General features: G+C 42.9%; 2 protein-coding genes across 5 annotated transcripts in view; both read left to right on the top strand.

Moving 5' to 3' along the window:
- LOC106569502 (rap guanine nucleotide exchange factor 4) overlaps positions 1-15,644 on the top strand; it is a 37,954-nt gene extending 22,310 nt beyond the window's left edge. For 2 of the 3 annotated variants that reach the window (XM_045694307.1, XM_014140906.2), the window contains 20 exons: positions 2,569-2,629; positions 2,706-2,782; positions 3,130-3,276; positions 3,472-3,652; positions 4,676-4,754; positions 4,904-5,054; positions 5,214-5,311; positions 5,430-5,454; positions 5,895-5,970; positions 6,057-6,203; positions 6,303-6,400; positions 10,036-10,161; positions 10,552-10,628; positions 10,742-10,843; positions 10,970-11,060; positions 11,156-11,206; positions 11,284-11,371; positions 13,331-13,395; positions 13,536-13,590; positions 14,721-15,644. In XM_045694307.1, the coding sequence (XP_045550263.1) occupies positions 2,569-2,629; positions 2,706-2,782; positions 3,130-3,276; positions 3,472-3,652; positions 4,676-4,754; positions 4,904-5,054; positions 5,214-5,311; positions 5,430-5,454; positions 5,895-5,970; positions 6,057-6,203; positions 6,303-6,400; positions 10,036-10,161; positions 10,552-10,628; positions 10,742-10,843; positions 10,970-11,060; positions 11,156-11,206; positions 11,284-11,371; positions 13,331-13,395; positions 13,536-13,590; positions 14,721-14,848 (1,923 nt within the window). In that variant the 3' untranslated portion in view covers positions 14,849-15,644. The remainder of the gene's footprint in view (positions 1-2,568; positions 2,630-2,705; positions 2,783-3,129; positions 3,277-3,471; positions 3,653-4,675; positions 4,755-4,903; positions 5,055-5,213; positions 5,312-5,429; positions 5,455-5,894; positions 5,971-6,056; positions 6,204-6,302; positions 6,401-10,035; positions 10,162-10,551; positions 10,629-10,741; positions 10,844-10,969; positions 11,061-11,155; positions 11,207-11,283; positions 11,372-13,330; positions 13,396-13,535; positions 13,591-14,720) is intronic. The other variant, XM_045694309.1, reaches the window with a different exon arrangement.
- A 1,720-nt stretch (positions 15,645-17,364) lies between these two features.
- map3k20 (mitogen-activated protein kinase kinase kinase 20) overlaps positions 17,365-18,923 on the top strand; it is a 38,807-nt gene continuing 37,248 nt past the window's right edge. The window contains exon 1 of one of the 2 annotated variants that reach the window (XM_045694305.1): positions 17,365-17,758. In XM_045694305.1, coding sequence (XP_045550261.1) covers positions 17,600-17,758 — 159 coding nt within the window. In that variant the 5' untranslated portion in view covers positions 17,365-17,599. The remainder of the gene's footprint in view (positions 17,759-18,923) is intronic. The other variant, XM_045694306.1, reaches the window with a different exon arrangement.

Here is an 18,923-nt window from a genome sequence, read left to right as displayed (position 1 = left end):
ATACTAGTACTTTGACTGGTACTGTATATATACAGTGCCTTCGGAAAGTATTCAGAACCCTTGGTTGTTTTCAACATTTTGTTAGGTTACAGCCTAATTCTAAAATGTATTAAATAGCTTTTTCCCCCTCACCATTCTAAACACAATACCCCATAATGACAAAGCAAAAACAGGGCTTTGAAATGTTTGCTGATAATATTAAAAATAAAAAACTGATATCACATTTACATAAGTGTTCAGACACTTTACTCAGTACTTTGTTAAAGCACCTTTGGCAGCAATTACAGCCTCGAGTCTTCTTGGGTATGACGCTACAAACTTGGCATACCTGTATTTGGGGAGTTTTTCCCATTCTTCTCTCCAAATCCTCTCAATCTCTGCCACGTTGGATGGGGAGCATTGCTTCACAGCTATTTTCAGGTTTCTGATGTTAGATCGGGTTCAAGTCCGGACTCTGGCTGGTCCACTCAACGACATTGAGACTTGTCTCGAAGCCACACCTGGGTTGTCTTGGCTGTGTACTTAGGGTCGTTGTCCTGTTGGAAGGTGAACCTTCGACCCAGTCTGAGGTCCTGAGCGCTCTGGAGCAAGTTTGCTCCATTCATCTTTGCCTCAATCTTGACTAGTCTCCAAGTCCCTGCCGCTGAAAAACATTCCCACAGCATGATTCTGCCACCACCATGCTTCACCGTAGGGATGGTGCCAGGTTGCCAACAGATGTGACGCTTGGCATTCAGGCCATAGAGTTCAATCTTGGTTTCATCAGACCATATAATCTTGTTTCTCATGGTCTGAGAGTCTTTAGGTGTCTTTTGGCAAACTCCAAGTGGGCTGTCATGTGTCTTTTACTGAGGAGGGGCTTCCGTCTGGCTACTCTACCATAAAGGCTAGATTGGTGTAGTGCTGCAGAGGTGGATGTCCTTCTGGAAGGTTCTCCCATCTCCACAGAGGAACTGTGGAGCTCTGTCAGAGTGACCATTGGGTTCTTGGTCACCTCCCTGACCAAGGCCCTTCTCCACCGATTGCTCAATTTGGCCTGGCGGCCAGCTCTAGGAAGAGTCTTGGTGGTTTCAAACTTCTTCCATTTTAAGAATGATGGAGGCCACTGTGTTCTTTGGGACCTTCAATGCTGCAGAAATGTTTTTGTAGCCTTCCCCAGACCTGTACCTCGACACAATCCTGTCTCGGAGCTCTACGGACAATTCCTTCGACCTCATGGCTTGGTTTTTGCTTTGTGGACCTTATATAGACAGGTGTCTTTCCTAATCATGTCCAATCAATTACATTTACCACAGTTGGAATCAAGTTTTAGAAACATCTAAAGGATGATTAATGGAAACAGGATGCACCTGAGCTACATTTCGAGTCTCATAGCAAAGGGTCTGAATGAGGTATTTCTGTTTTCTATTTTTTCTATGTGCAGCAAAAAATAAAAAATAAACTGTTTTCGCTTTGTTGTTATTATGGGGTATTGCGTGTAGATTTCTGAGGATATTTTTTTTACGTAACAAAATGTGGAAAAAGTAAATGGTTCTAAATGGTTCTGTTTCGGGTAGCCTTCCACAAGTTTCCCACAATAAGTTGGGTGAATTTTGGCCCATTCCTCCTGACAGAGCTGTGGTAACTGAGTCAGGTTTGTAGGCCTCCTTGCTCGCACGTGCTTTTTCAGTTCTGCACACACATTTTCTATAGGGTTGAGGTCAGGGCTTTGTGATGGCCACTCCAATACCTTGACTTTGTTGTTCTTAACCTCTCTGGGATTTGTGGGACGCTAGCGTCAGTGAAATTGCAGGGCGGCAAATTCAAACAACAGAAATCTCATAATTAAAATATATATATATTACACTACCGTTCAACAGTTTGGGGTCACTTAGAAATGTCCTTGTTTTTGAAAGAAAAGCACTTTTTTTTTTGTCCATTTTAAAATGACATCAAATTGATCAGAAATCCAGTGTAGACATTGTTAATGTTGTAAATGACTATTGTAGCTGGAAACGGCTGATTTAAAATAAAAATGGAATATCTACATATGGGTCATTGAACAAGCATGGGAAACAGTGTTTAAACCCTTTACAATGAAGATCTGTAAAGTTATTTTGATTTTTATGAATTATCTTTGAAAGACAGGGTCCTGAAAAAGTTTCGTTTTTTGCTGAGTTTATATATGATCTTGGACAGGAAAGACTGTAGAATCACCAGGAAATGAGCTCAAAGTGATTTTTAATTGAGGAAATCTGTTCCCAATTATTCCCATGCATAAATAGAGAAGCATACCTGTATGTGATCATATCCCAATGTAATCAGTGTTTGAAATTATTCAGTTTTAGTCAAATACTACATATTTTTTGGATTCTTACGGTCAATTTTCAGTGTACAATTTATTTATAACTATGTTCCGGCCCCCCAATCATCCGCTCAAGGAACAATCAGCCCACGGCTGAATGGAATTAGGGACCGCTGGTCTAGCAGATCTAGCTGGCTTGTGTGCTTACAGACATTGATGAAATGTTCAGAGGATTTTCAGGTGTTGTTTTAATGTTTGTTTTGCTGTTACCATCTTGCTTGCAGGTGAAGAGGGAGCTGGCGGGTGTTCTCATCTTCGAGTCTCACGCCAAAGCAGGAACCGTGTGTAAGTCCCTATCTCACCATGCTGTACAGTGTGTGTGTTTTAGGGACACACATTAAGGTGTGCTCTCTCCTTCCAGTGTTTAACCAGGGAGAAGAGGGAACATCCTGGTACATCATCCAGAAGGGCTCTGTCAATGTGGTCATCTACGGCAAGGTATGACGTGTGTGTGTTTATACATGATGTGTATAATATGGGCCTACAGTGGATGTGAAAGTAGCACAAGATGCACAAGATGACGCTAACTAAAATTATTATGACCAGCATACAACAGCTGGCTTGTATTCCCTAGGGGAACTAGTGCTACAGTTTGGGAAACTCTGGCTTCGCTCATCACAGTGAATGCCTAGCTCAAGGGTCTCAGAATACACACAACACACACACACACACACACACAGTTTGATTAGTCACAATCTTCATTCATGCTAGCACTTCTCCAGCTGTCTAATCCATGTGTTTTGACGCATGCATGCGTGTGTGTGTGTGTGTGTGCTCCTCTTCAGGGTGTGGTGTGTACCCTGCACGAGGGGGATGACTTTGGGAAGCTGGCGTTGGTGACTGACTCTCCTCGAGCTGCCTCCATCGTCCTCAGAGAAGACAACTGTCACTTCCTCCGAGTGGACAAAGAAGACTTCAACAGGATACTCAGGGTAGAGTTGTATACTGTACTGTTCTGTTACTACATTGTGCAATACTGTACCATACTGTAATTGACTTTACTTAAATGAAATGTACTTTACCTTACCTTACTTCACTGTAATGTCCTGTCATTTACTTAACTTTAATGAAATTGACTTTACCTTACCTTGCTTTAATGTAATGTCCTGTAATTTACTTGACTTTAGGACGTGGAAGCAAATACAGTGCGTTTGAAGGAACATGAGCAGGCTGTTCTGGTCTTGGAGAAGAGTCCCAGAGCCTCCAGTCTGGGAAATATCAGGTACACTGTGTTGTCTGGAACCCCTGAGAAGATCCTTGACCACTTCCTGGAGACTATGAGGATGGATACACACCACTCTGACCCAGGTGCACACACACACACACACACACACACACACACACACACACACACACACACACACACACACACACACACACACACACACACACAACCTGGTAGAGATACACTGTTAGTCCCTAGGGTTGAGGGCCTGGGACCGGTTGCATAAAACATCTTAAGTCAATTTTCCCCTTATCTTTTCCCTTAAAGTTTCCTTAACTTTAAGTAAGTTGCACAAAACATTTTGGGGCAAATTTCCCCCTTAATTTAAGTGAAAAATGTAAGGGTGCCTATGAGGTCCCTTAAGTGCTTCATTCAGTATGGATGTCAATGAAAACATAATTTGTGGCTAAATGTTGCTTTCCTTTCCCCTGGTTTCAAAAGGAAAGCATCCACCAACAAGCTAGCTAGCTACTTAGCTAAACAATGAAAGGTGCACAATCCATGTCTACAAAGCCAGCTGGCTAGCAAGCTACCTACTCTGCAAGCTACCTACTCTGCAAGCTACCTACTCTGTAAGCTACCTACTCTGTAAGCTAGCTACTCTGTAAGCTAGCTACTCTGCAAGCTACCTACACTGTAAGCTACCTACACTGTAAGCTAGCTTGAAGTACTAGAAAGTAATAGAAACAAGGTGAGAAAAAAGTAACTCAAAGAAAAGTGTTTTATTATATTCTGAATCAATTTATTTCTCTAGTCTTGAATGTAGAAGTTCTATTTTGAGATCTAAAAATAAATGTGATCTCTTTGATGAGATATTCATTCAGTGAATCAGGTCTTCTCCATGGTAACCAGAGACTCTTTCTGCCGTACATGCCTTCAAACTACCGCAAAACGCTTAAAGTATGCCCTTGAGGGGCCCTAAAATAATTTCCTTAGATAAGGGGAAATTATTCCTTAATGTAAACCCTTAAGGGAAACACCTAACATGTTTTTTACAACCGGGCCCTGCTACTGTATGGGATTGGATGATGGGTCGGTCGATATGTATGAGTATCTGTTTTCTAATATTATTCTCTTTCTTCCACTCTTTTTCTCCCTCCTCTCAGACCCTGGGGTAGATGACTTTGTCCTCATGCACTGTGTCTTCATGCCTAACAGCCAGTTCTGCCAGCTACTCATGGCACAATATCCTTTTTCTCCTTCCCACTCTGCCCTCTTGTTTTCTCCCCATCCTTCTTTCTCTCCCTTCACTTTCTCTTCTTGAAGTTCAGTATGTTACATATAGGTGACAGTTATGTTATAGTTGTGTGTTATATCTTTAACCCCGTGTGTACCTACCATGCTGTGGCTCCCCCGGGCTCGGAGCAGGAGAGGTTGGAGTACGCTGTGACCTGTAAGAGACGAGTCCTCAATCTGGCCCTGCGCTGGGCTGCAGTACACACACACCACTTACAGGAGGAGCCAGCAGCACTCATATTCCTGGAGGTACACACACACACACACACACACACACACACACACACACACACACACACACACACACACACACACACACACACACACACACACACACACACACACGCAACACACACACACTCGTACACACCTGAGGAGTTGTCTGAGTCTGTGTGTTTCCCTCTGTAGGAGCTGTATGGGAGTGTGTCCAGTGTGTCCAATGACTCACGGATCCTCAGAGCTCTGAAAGACTTTGTACCTGACTTGGAGAAGGTCGTCAAACTACAGTATGTAAAACTGACCTCTAACCTCCACGGTGACCTTAACCCCATAATCCTGATCCTCAAACCATTATAAAGACATGCATTATTAACATACACTTGTTCTCTTGTTTCTATTCTTCAGTTCAGAAGAGGCCAAAGTGAAAAAGGTGAGTGTGGCATGGTGAATGTGTCTGTTAAGGTGTGTGTTGTTAATCATCTCTGATGTTGTGTGTGTTGTTGATCATCTCTGATGTTGTGTGGTCTGCCAAGGTGTGTGTTGTTGATCATCTCTGATGTTGTGTGGTCTGTCAAGGTGTGTGTTGATCATCTCTGATGTTGTGTGGTCTGTCAAGGTGTGTGTTGTTGATAATCTCTGATGTTGTGTGGTCTGTCAAGGTGTGTATTGATCATCTCTGATGGTGTGTGTGTTGTTGATCACCTCTGATGTTGTGTGGTCTGTCAAGGTGTGTGTTCTTGATAATCTCTGATGTTGTGTGTGTTGTTGATCATCTCTGATGTTGTGTGTGTTGTTGATCATCTCTGATGCTGTGTGGTCTGTCAAGGTGTGTGTTGTTGATAATCTCTGATGTTGTGTGGTCTGTCTCAGCAGAAGGTCCTTACACAGTTCAGCAATGGAGACGAGAAACTAGTGAAGACACAACCCATCAGGAACTGTGACGACAGTCAGTGTGTTTATGTGACGTTAAAATAATGTCTTTTCCTACACTTTTTCTTTAATCACAAGCCTCTTAAAAACGTGTGTGTGTAGTCCTGTTGAAGGTGTACTGCAGTGACCACACCTACACCACCATCCGGGTTGCCGTAGCGGCCACAGGGAGTGAGGTGACCAGCGCTGTGGCCTACAAACTTGCCTCAAACGACGACCTGCTATTGGTCCACCTCAGCTCCGCAGGCGGTGAGGAGCCAATCATATCTCACTTCATTTGCGTAGCATTTATTGTTGTCATTTTATTTTCCTCTGTGTGTGTGTGTGTGTGTGTTTCTCCTGTCACAGAGAAGCAGATGCTGAAGCCCAATGATGTGTCAGTATTCTCCTCTCTGAGCATCAATGGGCGTATGTTCGCCTGTCCCCGGGACCAGCTCAATGCTCTGGTGAGAGAGAATGAGGAATAGAAATGGGTCAATAGAGTGGCCTTTGAGACAGATCAGTGAGTATGTTTACATGCACACTAATAATTCCATATTAAACAGATTATTTCAGTAGGCCGAGTATGGCAATAGTCATGTAAACACTTTACTCAGTTTATCTTAATCTTGTAAGGTCTGTTAGGATCTACAGTTGAAGTCGGAAGTTTACATACACCTTAGCCAAATACATTTAAACTCAGTTTTTCACAATTCCTGACATTTAATCCTAGTAAAAATTCCCTGTCTTAGGTCAGTTAGGATCACCACTTTATTTTAAGAATGTGAAATGTCAGAATAATAGTAGAGAGAATTATTTATTTCAGCTTTTATTTCTTTCATCACATTCCCAGTGGGTCAGAAGTTTACATACACTCAATTAGTATTTGGTAGCATTGCTTTTAAATTGTTTAACTTGGGTCAAATGTTTCGGGTAGCCTTCCACAAGCTTCCCACAATAAGTTGGGTGAATTTTGGCCCATTCCTCCTGACAGAGCTGGTGTAACTGAGTCAGGTTTGTAGGCCTCCTTGCTCGCACGTGCTTTTTCAGTTCTGCACACACATTTTCTATAGGATTGAGGTCAGGGCTTTGTGATGGCCACTCCAATACCTTGACTTTGTTGTTCTTAACCTCTCTGGGATTTGTGGGATGCTAGCGTCAGTGAAATTGCAGGGCGGCAAATTCAAACAACAGAAATCTCATAATTAAAATTCCTCAAACATACAAGTATTATACACCATTTTAAAGATAAACGTCTTGTTAATCCAACCACAGTGTCCGATTTCAAAAAGGCTTTACGGCGAAAGGACACCATGCGATTATCTGAGGACAGCACCCCATCAAACAAACACAGACAATCATATTTCATCCTGCCAGGCACGACACAAAACTCAGAAATAACGATATAATTCATGCCTTACCTCTGAAGATCTTCTTTTGTTGGCACTCCAATATGTCCCATAAACATCACAAATGGTCCTTTTGTTCGATTAATTCCGTTGTTATATCTCCAAAATGTCAATTTATTTGGCGCGTTTGATCCAGAAAAACACCGGTTCCAACTTGCGCAGCATGACTACAAAATATCTCATAAGTTACCTGTAATCTTTCTCCAAACATTTCAAACAACTTTCCTAATACAACTTTAGGTATTTTTTTTACGTAAATAATCGATCAAATTTAAGACGGGATAAACTGCGTTCAATACTGGAGGAAAACAAAATGGAGCGTGCTTTCAGGTCACACGCCTCAACCACAACAGTACACTTCACTCGACCATTGTTCTGAACAGGGCTACTTCTTCATTACACAAAGGAAAAACATCAACCAATTTCTAAAGACTGTTGACATCCAGTGGAAGCGTTAAGAACTGCAAGCAAGTGCCTTAAAAATCTAGAAACACATAGAAAACCCATTGAAAAGAGAGTGACCTCACAAAAAAAATTCCTGGTTGGTTTGTCCTCGGGGTTTCGCCTGCCAAATAAGTTATGTTATACTCACAGACATCATTCAAACAGTTTTAGAAACTTCAGAGTTTCTACTAATAATATGCATATCATAGTAGCAGGCAGTTTACTCTGGGCATGCTTTTCATCTGGACGTGAAAATACCGCCCCCTATCCCAGAGAGGTTAAGCCATTTTTACACAACTTTGGAAGTATGCTTGGGGTCAATGTCCATTTGGAAGACCCATTTGCGACCAAGCTTTAACTTCCTGACTGATGTCTTGAGATGTTGCTTCAATATAGCCACATCATTTTACCTCCCTCATGATGTCATCTATTTTGTGAAGTGCACCAGTCCCTCCTGCAGCAAAGCACCCCCACAACATGATGCTGCCACCCCCGTGCTTCACGGTTGGGATGGTGTTCTTCGGCTTGCAAGCGTCCCCTTTTTCCTCCAAACATAACGATGGTCATTATGGCCAAACAGTTATGTTTTTGTTTCAACAGACCAGAGGACATTTCTCCAAAAGTACAATCTTTGTCCCCATGTGCAGTTACAAACCTTAGTCTGGCATTATTATGGCGGTTTTTGAGCAGTGGCTTCTTCCTTGCTGAGTGGCCTTTCAGATTATGTCGATATAGGACTCGTTATAGTGTGGATGTAGATACCTTTGTATGTGTTTCCTCCAGCATCTTCACAAGGTCCTTTGCTGTTGTTCTGGGATTGATTTGCACTTTTCGCACCAACGTACGTTCATCTCTAGGAAACAGAACGCGTCTCCTTCCTGAGCGGTATGACGGTTGCGTGGTCCCATGGTGTTTAAACTTGCGTACTATTGTTTGTACAGATGAACATGGTACCTTCAGGTGTTTGGAAATTGTTCCCAAGGATGAACCACACTTGTGGAGGTCTACAACTTTTGTCTGAGGTCTTGGCTGATTTCTTTTGGATTTTCCCATGATATCAAGCAAAGAGGCACTGAGTTTGAAGGTAGGCCTTGAAATACATCCACAGGTACACCCTCAATTGACTCAAATGATGTCATTAGCATATCAGAAGCTTCTAAAGCCATAACATAATTTTCTGGAATTTTCCAAGCTGTTTAAAGGCACAGTCAACTTAGTGTATGTAAACTTCTGACCCACTGGATTTGTGATACAGTGAATTATAAGTGAAATAATCTGTCTGTAAACAATTGTTGGAAAAATTACTTGTCATGCACAAAGTACATGTCCTAAACGACTTGCCAAAACTATAGTTGTGGAGTGGTTGAAAAACAAGTTTTAATGACTCCAACCTAAGTGTATGTAAACTTCCGACTTCAACTGTGTTATTCAGAGTAAACACTGTAAGGACACTATTAAAGGTAAAACCAAGTTTATTCTTCCCAGAGGGTCAATACAGCTGCATTGGACAACGACATATTCACACAAGCACTGATATTTAACCCTTTCTCCTATGCTGAATCTCCTCCTACACATCTGAACAAACATTGTATCTTTATTGCTATGCAGGAAACTTAGTGTTATGGGCCATACATTTTTCTTTCTCCCGTAACGTGACCTGACCTCCACCCCCTTCATCACTAATCCATGGCTCTCTCCATCAATACCTGCCACATGTGATCGCTTTCCCTACACTCAGTACATTCCAAGCTTAACCATTAAGTTCTGGTGTAGCCCCTCGGCTATGACACCCCTCAGGTCTCTATTACAACTAATGATTAATAACATTTAAAGTTCAGAAATCATACGCCGATTAAAACGCCTGGTTTTCTGACCTATCTTTTAAAATTATTAGGACATGTAAACGGGTGTGTCTGGTCTGCGCATGTGCTAGCACCGGTAGCGCGAGCCTCCCTCTATTTGAGCGGGTCAACTGAGCTCGTATGCATCTTAGAAATTGTTTTCCTATGCAAACTTTATATTTCCAAACTTAGAATCAAATAGGCAAAAATAGCGCTGTGGTAGAACAATTATTTTGATTGGTGATTTTCTGCATGTTTTCATGGTAACAGGATTATTAGGGAAATCGTTTTAAACAATCTATTATATTAATACAATTATTGTGGATAGTTAGATTATTGTGTGCAGGTAACCGTAATCATAGAGATGTGTAGACATTAACCCACTGTGAGTGTGTGTGTGTGTGTTAGACCCCTCTCCCAGACCAGGAGGGGCCCTCAGCTGGGTCCATGTCCAGCTTTGAGCTGATGAGTTCTAAAGACATGGCCTATCAGATGACTCTGTACGACTGGGAACTCTTCAGCTGTGTTCACGAGGTATACACACACATACACACACACCCTGGCTAATATGACAAACACGCTGTCTATTTCTCTCAGTACACCTGAATCCTATAGTACATAAATTATGTTCTGTCTTAATTTGACCAGTTTCTCACAGCAGGAAAATAATCCTGCAGCAACAGGAAATGTTAATTATTATGTGTGTGATAATTAATGGACATTTTTGTAGGGATTGATACATTTTTATTTAGGATAAATCAAGTCTGATATTTTAAAGTGGAAATTGCTAACTTTAGAAGCCTTTTTAAACCTTGAATACACAACCATTTGAATGTCCTACTGCGCAGGGACATTCTCTGCGACAACAGAGTGATCAAATTAAGATCCTACACCTGTAGGTTTTCTTTGTCTTCCCTGTTGTAGCATGAGTTGTTGTACCACACGTTTGGCCGTCAGCGCTTCAGGAGAACCACAGCCAACCTGGACCTGTTCCTACGCAGGTCTGATTATAATCAAACATGAATAATTTCTAAATAACTTCTATGACGTTGTTCAGGTTGATGGAACATGTTACAGTATGTTATGACTGTCATGTGTGTGATTGTGTGGTCAGGTTCAACCAGGTGCAGCTGTGGGTGGTGACGGAGGTGTGTCTGTGTGGTCAGCTTAGCAAACGGGTTCAGCTGCTCAAGAAGTTCATCAAAATTGCTGCTCAGTGAGTCTTGTGCACTCAAACAATAAAACACCCACTCATTCTGTAGATACTCATGCTTATAGATTATTGATGGCACTGAAATGCTTCTTCACAATCTCATTGTATTGGTGGTGTTGCTTTCTCCAGCTGTCGGGAGTTTAAGAACCTGAACTCGTTCTTTGCCATCATCATGGGTATGAGCAACCCTGCAGTCAGCCGACTCACCCAGACCTGGGAGGTGACAACTACTATACTGTTAAACTAAACTGCAGTTTTTCTGTTAATCCATCAAAAAACGGAAGCCCCTGAACCTCTCTCTCTTTCTGTTGGCAGAAACTCCCTAGCAAGTTCAAGAAGTTCTATGCTGAGTTTGAGAGCATGATGGTGAGTTGCTCTTCAAAGACCACTAAATTAACAATACAGTTGTTGACCTTTGAACTGTGATGTGTGTGTATTCCAAGGACCCGTCCAGGAACCACCGGGCATACCGGCTGACCGTCACCAAAATAGAGCCGCCAATCATCCCCTTCATGCCCCTCCTCCTCAAAGGTAAGCCCAAGCTCGGTGGCATTCAGTAGGTATGCAACAGGAAATGTTTTCAAATCAAATTGTATTAGTCACATGCGCCAAATACAACAGGTAACAACCTTACAGTGAAATGCTTACTTATGAGCCCCTAACCAACAATGCAGTTAAAAAAAATATGGATAAGAAATAAAAAGTAACAAATAATTAAAGAGCAGCAGTAAAATAACAATAGCGATACTATATACAGGGGGTACCGGTACAGAGTCAATGTGCGGGGGCACTGGTTAGTTGAAGTAATATGTACATGTAGGTAGAGCTATTAAAGTGACTATGCATAGATGATAACAACTGAGAGTAGCAGTGGTGTAAAATAGGGGGTGGGGGGCAATGCAAATAGTCTGGGTAGCCATTTGATTAGCTGTTCAGGGCTCTTATGGCTTGGGGGTTTAGAAGCCTCTTGGACCTAGACTCAGCGCTCCGGTACCGCTTGCCGTGCGGTAGCAGAGAGAACAGTCTATGACTAGGGTGGCTGTTTTCAAACTAAGATGAGGTAGTTTATAGTATGTCCTCTGTTTTAACCGGGGACGTTTGCGTCCCACCCTAGTCAACAGCCAGTGGAATCGCGTGGCGCGAAATACAAATACCTCAAAAATGCTATAACTTCAATTTCTCAAACATATGACTATTTTACACCATTTTAAAGATAAGACTCTCGTTAATTTAACCACGTTGTCTGATTTCAAAAAGGCTTTACAGCGAAAGCAAAACATTAGATTATGTCAGGAGAGTACCCTGCCAAAAATAATCACACAGCCATTTTCAAAGCAAGCATATATGTCACAAAAACCAAAACCACAGCTAAATGCAGCACTAACCTTTGATGATCTTCATCAGATGACACACAGATGACAGAAAACAGCTTTTTACATTAGCATGTGATGTTCAGAACTAGCATACCAACCGAAAACTTCCGGTGAATTTACTAAATTACTCATGATAAACGTTGACAAAATACATAACAATTATTTTAAGAATTATAGATACAGAACTCCTTTATGCAAACGCTATGTCAGATTTTAAAATAGCTTTTCGGCGAAAGCACATTTTGCAATATTCTGAGTACATAGCTCGGCCATCACAGGCTAGCTAATTTGACACCCACCAAGTTTGGGACAACCTAAACTCAGAATTACTATTAGAAAAATTGGATTACCTTTGCTGTTCTTCGTCAGAATGCACTCCCAGGACTTCTACTTCAACATGAAATGTTGTTTTGGTTCCAAATAATCCATAGTTATATCCAAATACCTCCGTTTTGTTCATGCGTTCAGGTCACTATCCAAAGGGTAACGCGCGAGCGCATTTCGTGACAAAAAAATTCAAAATATTCCATTACCGTACTTAGAAGCATGTCAAACGCTGTTTAAAATAAATTTTTATGCTATTTTTCTCGTAAAATAGCGATAATATTCCAACCGGACAACGTTGTATTCATTCAAAGACTGAAAGAAAAAAATTGAGAAGTCTCATGAACGCGCATCTCTGTCTCACTGTCCCCAGGCAGGCCACTTACAAACTCTGCTGCTGTACTTTGCCCAGAGACAGGAGACACGTCATTCCGCTTTCTGAACGCTTTAGAGAGCCAATGGAAGCCTTAGAAAGTGTCACGTAACAGCACAGATGCTGTATTTTTGATAGAGATGCAACAGAAGGACAACAAATTGTCAGACAGGGCACTTCCTGCATGGAATCTTCTCAGGTTTTGGCCTGCCATATGAGTTATGTTATACTCACAGACACCATTCAAACTGTTTTAGAAACTTTAGAGTGTTTTCTATCCAAATCTACTAATTATATGCATATTCTCGTTTCTGGGCAAAAGTAGTAACCAGTTTAAATCGGGTACGTTTTTTATCCGGCCGTGAAAATACTGCCCCCTAGCTCCAACAGGTTAAACTGCTTTTTCGATTCTGTTCCCAGATATGACGTTTAGTCACGAGGGCAACAAGACATTCATAGACAACATGGTCAACTTTGAGAAGATGGTGAGTATACACAGGTGTTCATAAGATGCTCATAAACTGTTAATGCCGCCTATATGTATGTTGTAGTATCCACAATCTTCATAGAACATTAATACAACTTCTGTATGATATGTGTCACTGCTTGTTGTTGGGTTTTCCAGCAGGTGATCGCAAACACCATCCGGGCGGTGAGACACTGCAGGAGTCAGCCGTTCAGTAAGTCTCGGATTATGTCTAGTGGTCCTTTCAGCTGAACCCATAACAATAGGCATTAGCAATGTATACAGTTAGGTCCATAAATATTTGGACATTGATAAAGTTAGTATCATTTTGGCTCTGTAAGCCACTACAATAGATTTGAAAGGAAACAATCTTTCAGCTTTAATTTGAGGGTATTTTCGTCCAAATTGGGTGAACGGTGTACAGCACTTTTTATATGTGGTCCCCCCAATTGTAGGGGCTCAAAAGTAATTGGACAAACTAACATAATCATAAGTTAAATTGTGAGTTTTAATACTTGGTTGTAAATCCTTTGCAGATTAAAAAATATGAGCTGGTGCACACCCAGAATAATAGTTTGTGTGGAGGTGCTGACTAACGGCGAATAAACTATAAACTATCAAAATACAGAAAGTCGCACACTCCATGTATAAACTCCCAGCAATTTAATGGGTATTTACCAACGTTTCGGCATCACTGTACCTTCCTCAAGGTAATGTCATGAATACTTGAACCAGGTTATGTAGACAAACAGTGCAATTAGTGTAACCAACGACAATAGTGAGGGGTGTGTCACAATGATTAAGTCAGCCTAAGGATGACTTGCTTCACTGGTAGTGACAGCTCTTTGGACTTCATATTGAGGGTTAACAGTAACAGATTGCAAATGCCACACTTCAACTCTAGACCTTTTATCTGCTTACTTGTAAATGAACTAATGAGGGAATAACACACACCTGGCCATGGAACAGCTGAGCAGCCAATTGTCCAATTACTTAAAAAGGGAGGGACCACATATAAAAAGTGCTGTAATTCCTACACTGTTCACCCCATTTGGGATGTAAATACCCTCAAATAAAAGCTGAAAGTCTGTTTCCTTTCAAATCCATTGTAGTGGCGTACAGAGCCAAAATAATAATAACTTGGTCAATGTCCAAATACTTATGGACCTGTTTGTCTGTCTCTGTCACACTCTCTCTCTGTGTGTGTGTCTCTCTCTCTCTCGCTCTGTGTGTCTCTCTCTCTCTCTCGCTCTGTGTGTGTCTCTCTCTCTCTCTCTCTCTCTCTCTCTCTCTCTCTCTGTGTCGCTCTCGCACTATCTCTCTCTCGCACTTTATCTCTCTCAGACCCTGAGGTGTGTCAGCCCAATAAGAACCATGCTGAGGTGAGAGGTTATGTCAGGAAGCTGTGTGTGATTGACAAACAACGGACCCTGACAACACTCTCCTATAGGCTAGAGCCCTGCAGGACCTGAGCCTGCCCATCATGCAGTTGTTACCCTCTATGACATCATACAGAACCCTCAGCCTCTGTGTAAGATCAAGTCACCTTCATTGCTATGACATCAAATGGCCTCATTGTTCCTCTGTGACAGCATATGGAACAGTCAGATGTCTATGACATCACAATGGAATTTTTAGCCCACTAAGACATCTTACTGAACCCTTAGCCCTCTATGACATCACACAGAACCATCAGCCCTCTGTGAAATCATACAGAACACTTTGCCCTCTGTGACATCATAGTGAACCCTCAGCTCCTCTGTGACATCACATAGAAGAGAGATGATTTAGAGATAAGAGACTCTTGATTTCTCTGTTACATGTAAGGTTACTCTAAATGTAGATAGAAAAAAGTATTTAAAAAGTAACTGAAAAAAGTTACAACTAGAGGTTTTAAGTCTTATTTACAGATTATCATGTCCCTTACTTTGAGCAGATGTAAAACATATGAAAAAGTATAATGTTACAAATACCAAGATCTTTACATAAAGTATTATAGAGAAACAAAACCTCTAGCTTTGTTACGCCAGTGTTCTGAAAACTGTCCTCAAGTTCTTGTTTATTTTTGCATTAAAGCACAACTCATTTTGCGTATTGTTATTCAATTAAAATCAGTCATCTTTCTCAGTTGTGTTTTCTTCATGTAGTTTTTGTAAATGTGGGTACTGTATATTTAACTTGTCCTAGAATTTGTTTTACCTCATCATGATGTCAGTGGGTTGAGAGCGTATAGTCTGTCTGAACTGTAAATAAAAATATCTAATATAATAATCAAAACATCGGATTCTGGTGGTTATTGCTGATTTGGTCACTGTTTTTGTCCCTGATAGTGATGTCACCCGGTCTGTCCCCTGTTGATTATGTCATCACGGTCATTCCTGGATTGGTCCATATAGATAGATAGATAGAGGACTCTAGTGCTCAAAAGCCCGTGTTATCATAGGCAGCTCCATTTAGAACTTTCACCAGTCAACTGGGTGGGACCTCCTATGGGTTAAGGAAGGATCACATAATTCCATCCAGGTCATCAGGAGGGATCAGCCAATGAATTATACTTGTGAGGAAACATTCCATATCTCCAGGTGGCAGTAAATCTCCAACCTTGCTTTTTGAAGAAAATAATAATAATCTGTACTACTTAAAAATGGAGACGGTCTCAATGGCGCTGCCCGTGCTCTCACAGACACCATGATGGGACAGATACAATGTTGTTTATTCTAACTATCTCTATGGGTTTGTCATGTCACCATGGTCATTCCAGACTGGTGATGTCACCGCCTCCTTGTTCCTGGTGTGTGTGGTGAGGTTTTAGTTGCTGAGTGAGTGAGAGGCGGGGTTGAGTGTCAAACTAGAGTAGACTCATTGTCTAGCCCTGTCTCTGACCTGTGTGTGTGTGTGTGGGGGGGGGAGTGTTTTCTATAGAAGCAACAAACCCATGCATGAATGCTCTGGATGTCAGCAGCCATATTTGAAGGGACAGGTCACATACAGAATAAACACCACATACACTGACCTGGAAAGGGGATAACAGGCAGGGAGCAGAATGTGATTAACAAACACACACACTTACACACTCCATCTCTTTCTCTCTTTCTCTCTCTGTGTTTCTTCTCTCTTTCTCTGTCTGCTCTCTTTCTTTATGTCTGCTCTCTCTATCTGCTCTCTCTCTGTCTGCTCTCTCTCTCTCTGTCTGCGCTCTCTGTCTCTGTCTGTTCTATCTCTGTGTCTGTTCTCTCTCAGTGTCTGTTCTCTCTCTGTCTTTGTGTCTGTTCTCTCTCTGTCTGTTCTCTCTCTGTCTTTGTGTCTGTTCTCTTTCTCTCTCTGTCTGCTCTCTCTGTGTCTGTTCTCTCTGTGTCTGTGTCTGTTCTCTCTCTCTCTGTGTCTGTTCTCTCTCTCTGTCTGCTCTCTCTCTCTGTCGCTGTGTCTGTTCTCTCTCTGTGTCTGTTCTCTCTCTGTGTCTGTTCTCTCTCTGTGTCTGTTCTCTCTCTGTGTCTGTTCTCTCTCTGTGTCTGTTCTCTCTCTGTGTCTGTTCTCTCTCTGTGTCTGTTCTCTCTCTGTGTCTGTTCTCTCTCTGTCTTTGTGTGTTCTCTTTCTCTCTGTGTCTGTTCTCTCTCTGTCTTTGTGTGTTCTCTTTCTCTCACTGTCTGCTCTCTCTCTCTGTCTGCTTTCTCTCTCTCTGTGTCTGTTCTCTCTCTGTGTCTGTTCTCTCTCTGTGTCTGTGTCTGTTCTCTTTCTCTCTCTGTCTGCTCTCTTTCTCTGTCTGCTCTCTCTCTCTCTCTCTGTCTGCTCTCTCTCTGTCTGCTCTCTCTCTCTCTCTGTGTCTGCTCTCTTTCTCTCTCTCTGTCTGCTCTCTCTCTCTCTGTCTGCTCTCTCTCTCTCTCTCTCTCTCTCTCTCTCTCTCTCTCTCTCTCTCTCTGTGTGCTCTCTTTCTCTGTCTGCTCTCTTTCTCTCTCTGTCTGCTCTCTCTCGTTCTCTGCGTTCTCTCTCACTCTCTCTGTCTGCTCTCTTTCTCTCTCTCTGTCTGCTCTCCCTCTGCCTGCTCTCTCTCGTTCTCTTGCTCTCTCACTCTGAGTCCATTCTGCTATCGGGTGTGTGTGATTAAACTTTCTCTCCCTCTCTCAGACCCTTTCCCTCTCTCTCTCTGTTCCCTCTCTCTGTCTGTTCCCTCCCCTCTCAGATTGCTCTGTTTACTCAGAGCGGCTGTCGTCGAGTGAGTGTCAGCCATGTCGTCTCTGGGTGCCTCGTTTGTCCAGATAAAACATGAGGACCTGCGGTTCTATGAGAACTGTGGAGGGGGCAGCTTTGGGACTGTGTACCGAGCTCACTGGATATCTCAGGATAAAGAGGTCGCTGTGAAGAAACTACTCAAGATTGAGACTGAGGTAGGAGAGACACACTTCCCTCTCATGTTCCCTGTTCCCTCTCCTGTTCCCTCTCCTGTTCCCTCTCCTGTTCCCTCTCCTGTTCCCTGTTCCCTCTCCTGTTCCCTCTCCTGTTCCTTCTCCTGTTCCTTCTCCTGTTCTCTCCCCTGTTCCCTCTCATGTTCCCTGTTCCCTCTCCTGTTCCCTCTCCTGTTCCCTCTCCTGTTCCCTGTTCCCTCTCCTGTTCCCTCTCCTGTTCCCTCTCCTGTTCCCTGTTCCCTCTCCTGTTCCTTCTCCTGTTCTCTCCCCTGTTCCCTCTCCTGTTCCCTCTCCTGTTCCCTGTTCCCTCTCCTGTTCCCTCTCCTGTTCCCTCTCCTGTTCCCTCTCCTGTTCCCTCTCCTGTTCCCTCTCCTGTTTCTTCTCCTGTTCCCTCTGCTGTTCCTTCCCTGTTCCTTCTCCTGTTCCCTCTCCTGTTCCCTCTCCTGTTCCCTCTCCTGTTCCTTCTCCTGTTCCCTCTCCTGTTCCTTCTCCTGTTCCTTCTCCTGTTCCCTCTCCTGTTCCCTCTCCTGTTCCCTCTCCTGTTCCCTCTCCTGTTCCTTCTCCTGTTCCCTCTCCTGTTCCTTCTCCTGTTCCCTCTGCTGTTCCCTCTCCTGTTCCCTCTCCTGTTCCCTGTTCCCTCTCCTGTTCCCTCTCCTGTTCCTTCTCCTGTTCCCTCTCCTGTTCCCTCTCCTGTTCCTTCTCCTGTTCCCTCTCCTGTTCCCTCTCCTGTTCCCTGTTCCCTCTCCTGTTCCCTCTCCTGTTCCCTGTTCCCTCTCCTGTTCCCTCTGCTGTTTCTTCTCCTGTTCCTTCTCCTGTTCCCTCTCCTGTTCCCTCTCCTGTTCCCTGTTCCCTCTCCTGTTCCCTCTGCTGTTTCTTCTCCTGTTCCTTCTCCTGTTCCCTCTGCTGTTCCCTCTCCTGTTCCCTCTGCTGTTTCTTCTCCTGTTCCCTGTTCTCTCTCCTGTTCCTTCTCCTGTTCCCTCTCCTGTTCCTTCTCCTGTTCCCTCTGCTGTTCCCTCTCCTGTTCCCTCTCCTGTTCCTTCTCCTGTTCCCTCTGCTGTTCCCTCTCCTGTTCCCTCTCCTGTTCCTTCTCCTGTTCCCTCTCCTGTTCCCTCTGCTGTTTCTTCTCCTGTTCCCTGTTCCCTCTCCT

The sequence above is a fragment of the Salmo salar genome, chromosome ssa14 (assembly GCF_905237065.1).
Source record: "Salmo salar chromosome ssa14, Ssal_v3.1, whole genome shotgun sequence".
In the NCBI taxonomy this organism is placed as follows: domain Eukaryota; kingdom Metazoa; phylum Chordata; class Actinopteri; order Salmoniformes; family Salmonidae; genus Salmo; species Salmo salar.
This window is presented reverse-complemented; position numbering and strand designations above follow the sequence as displayed.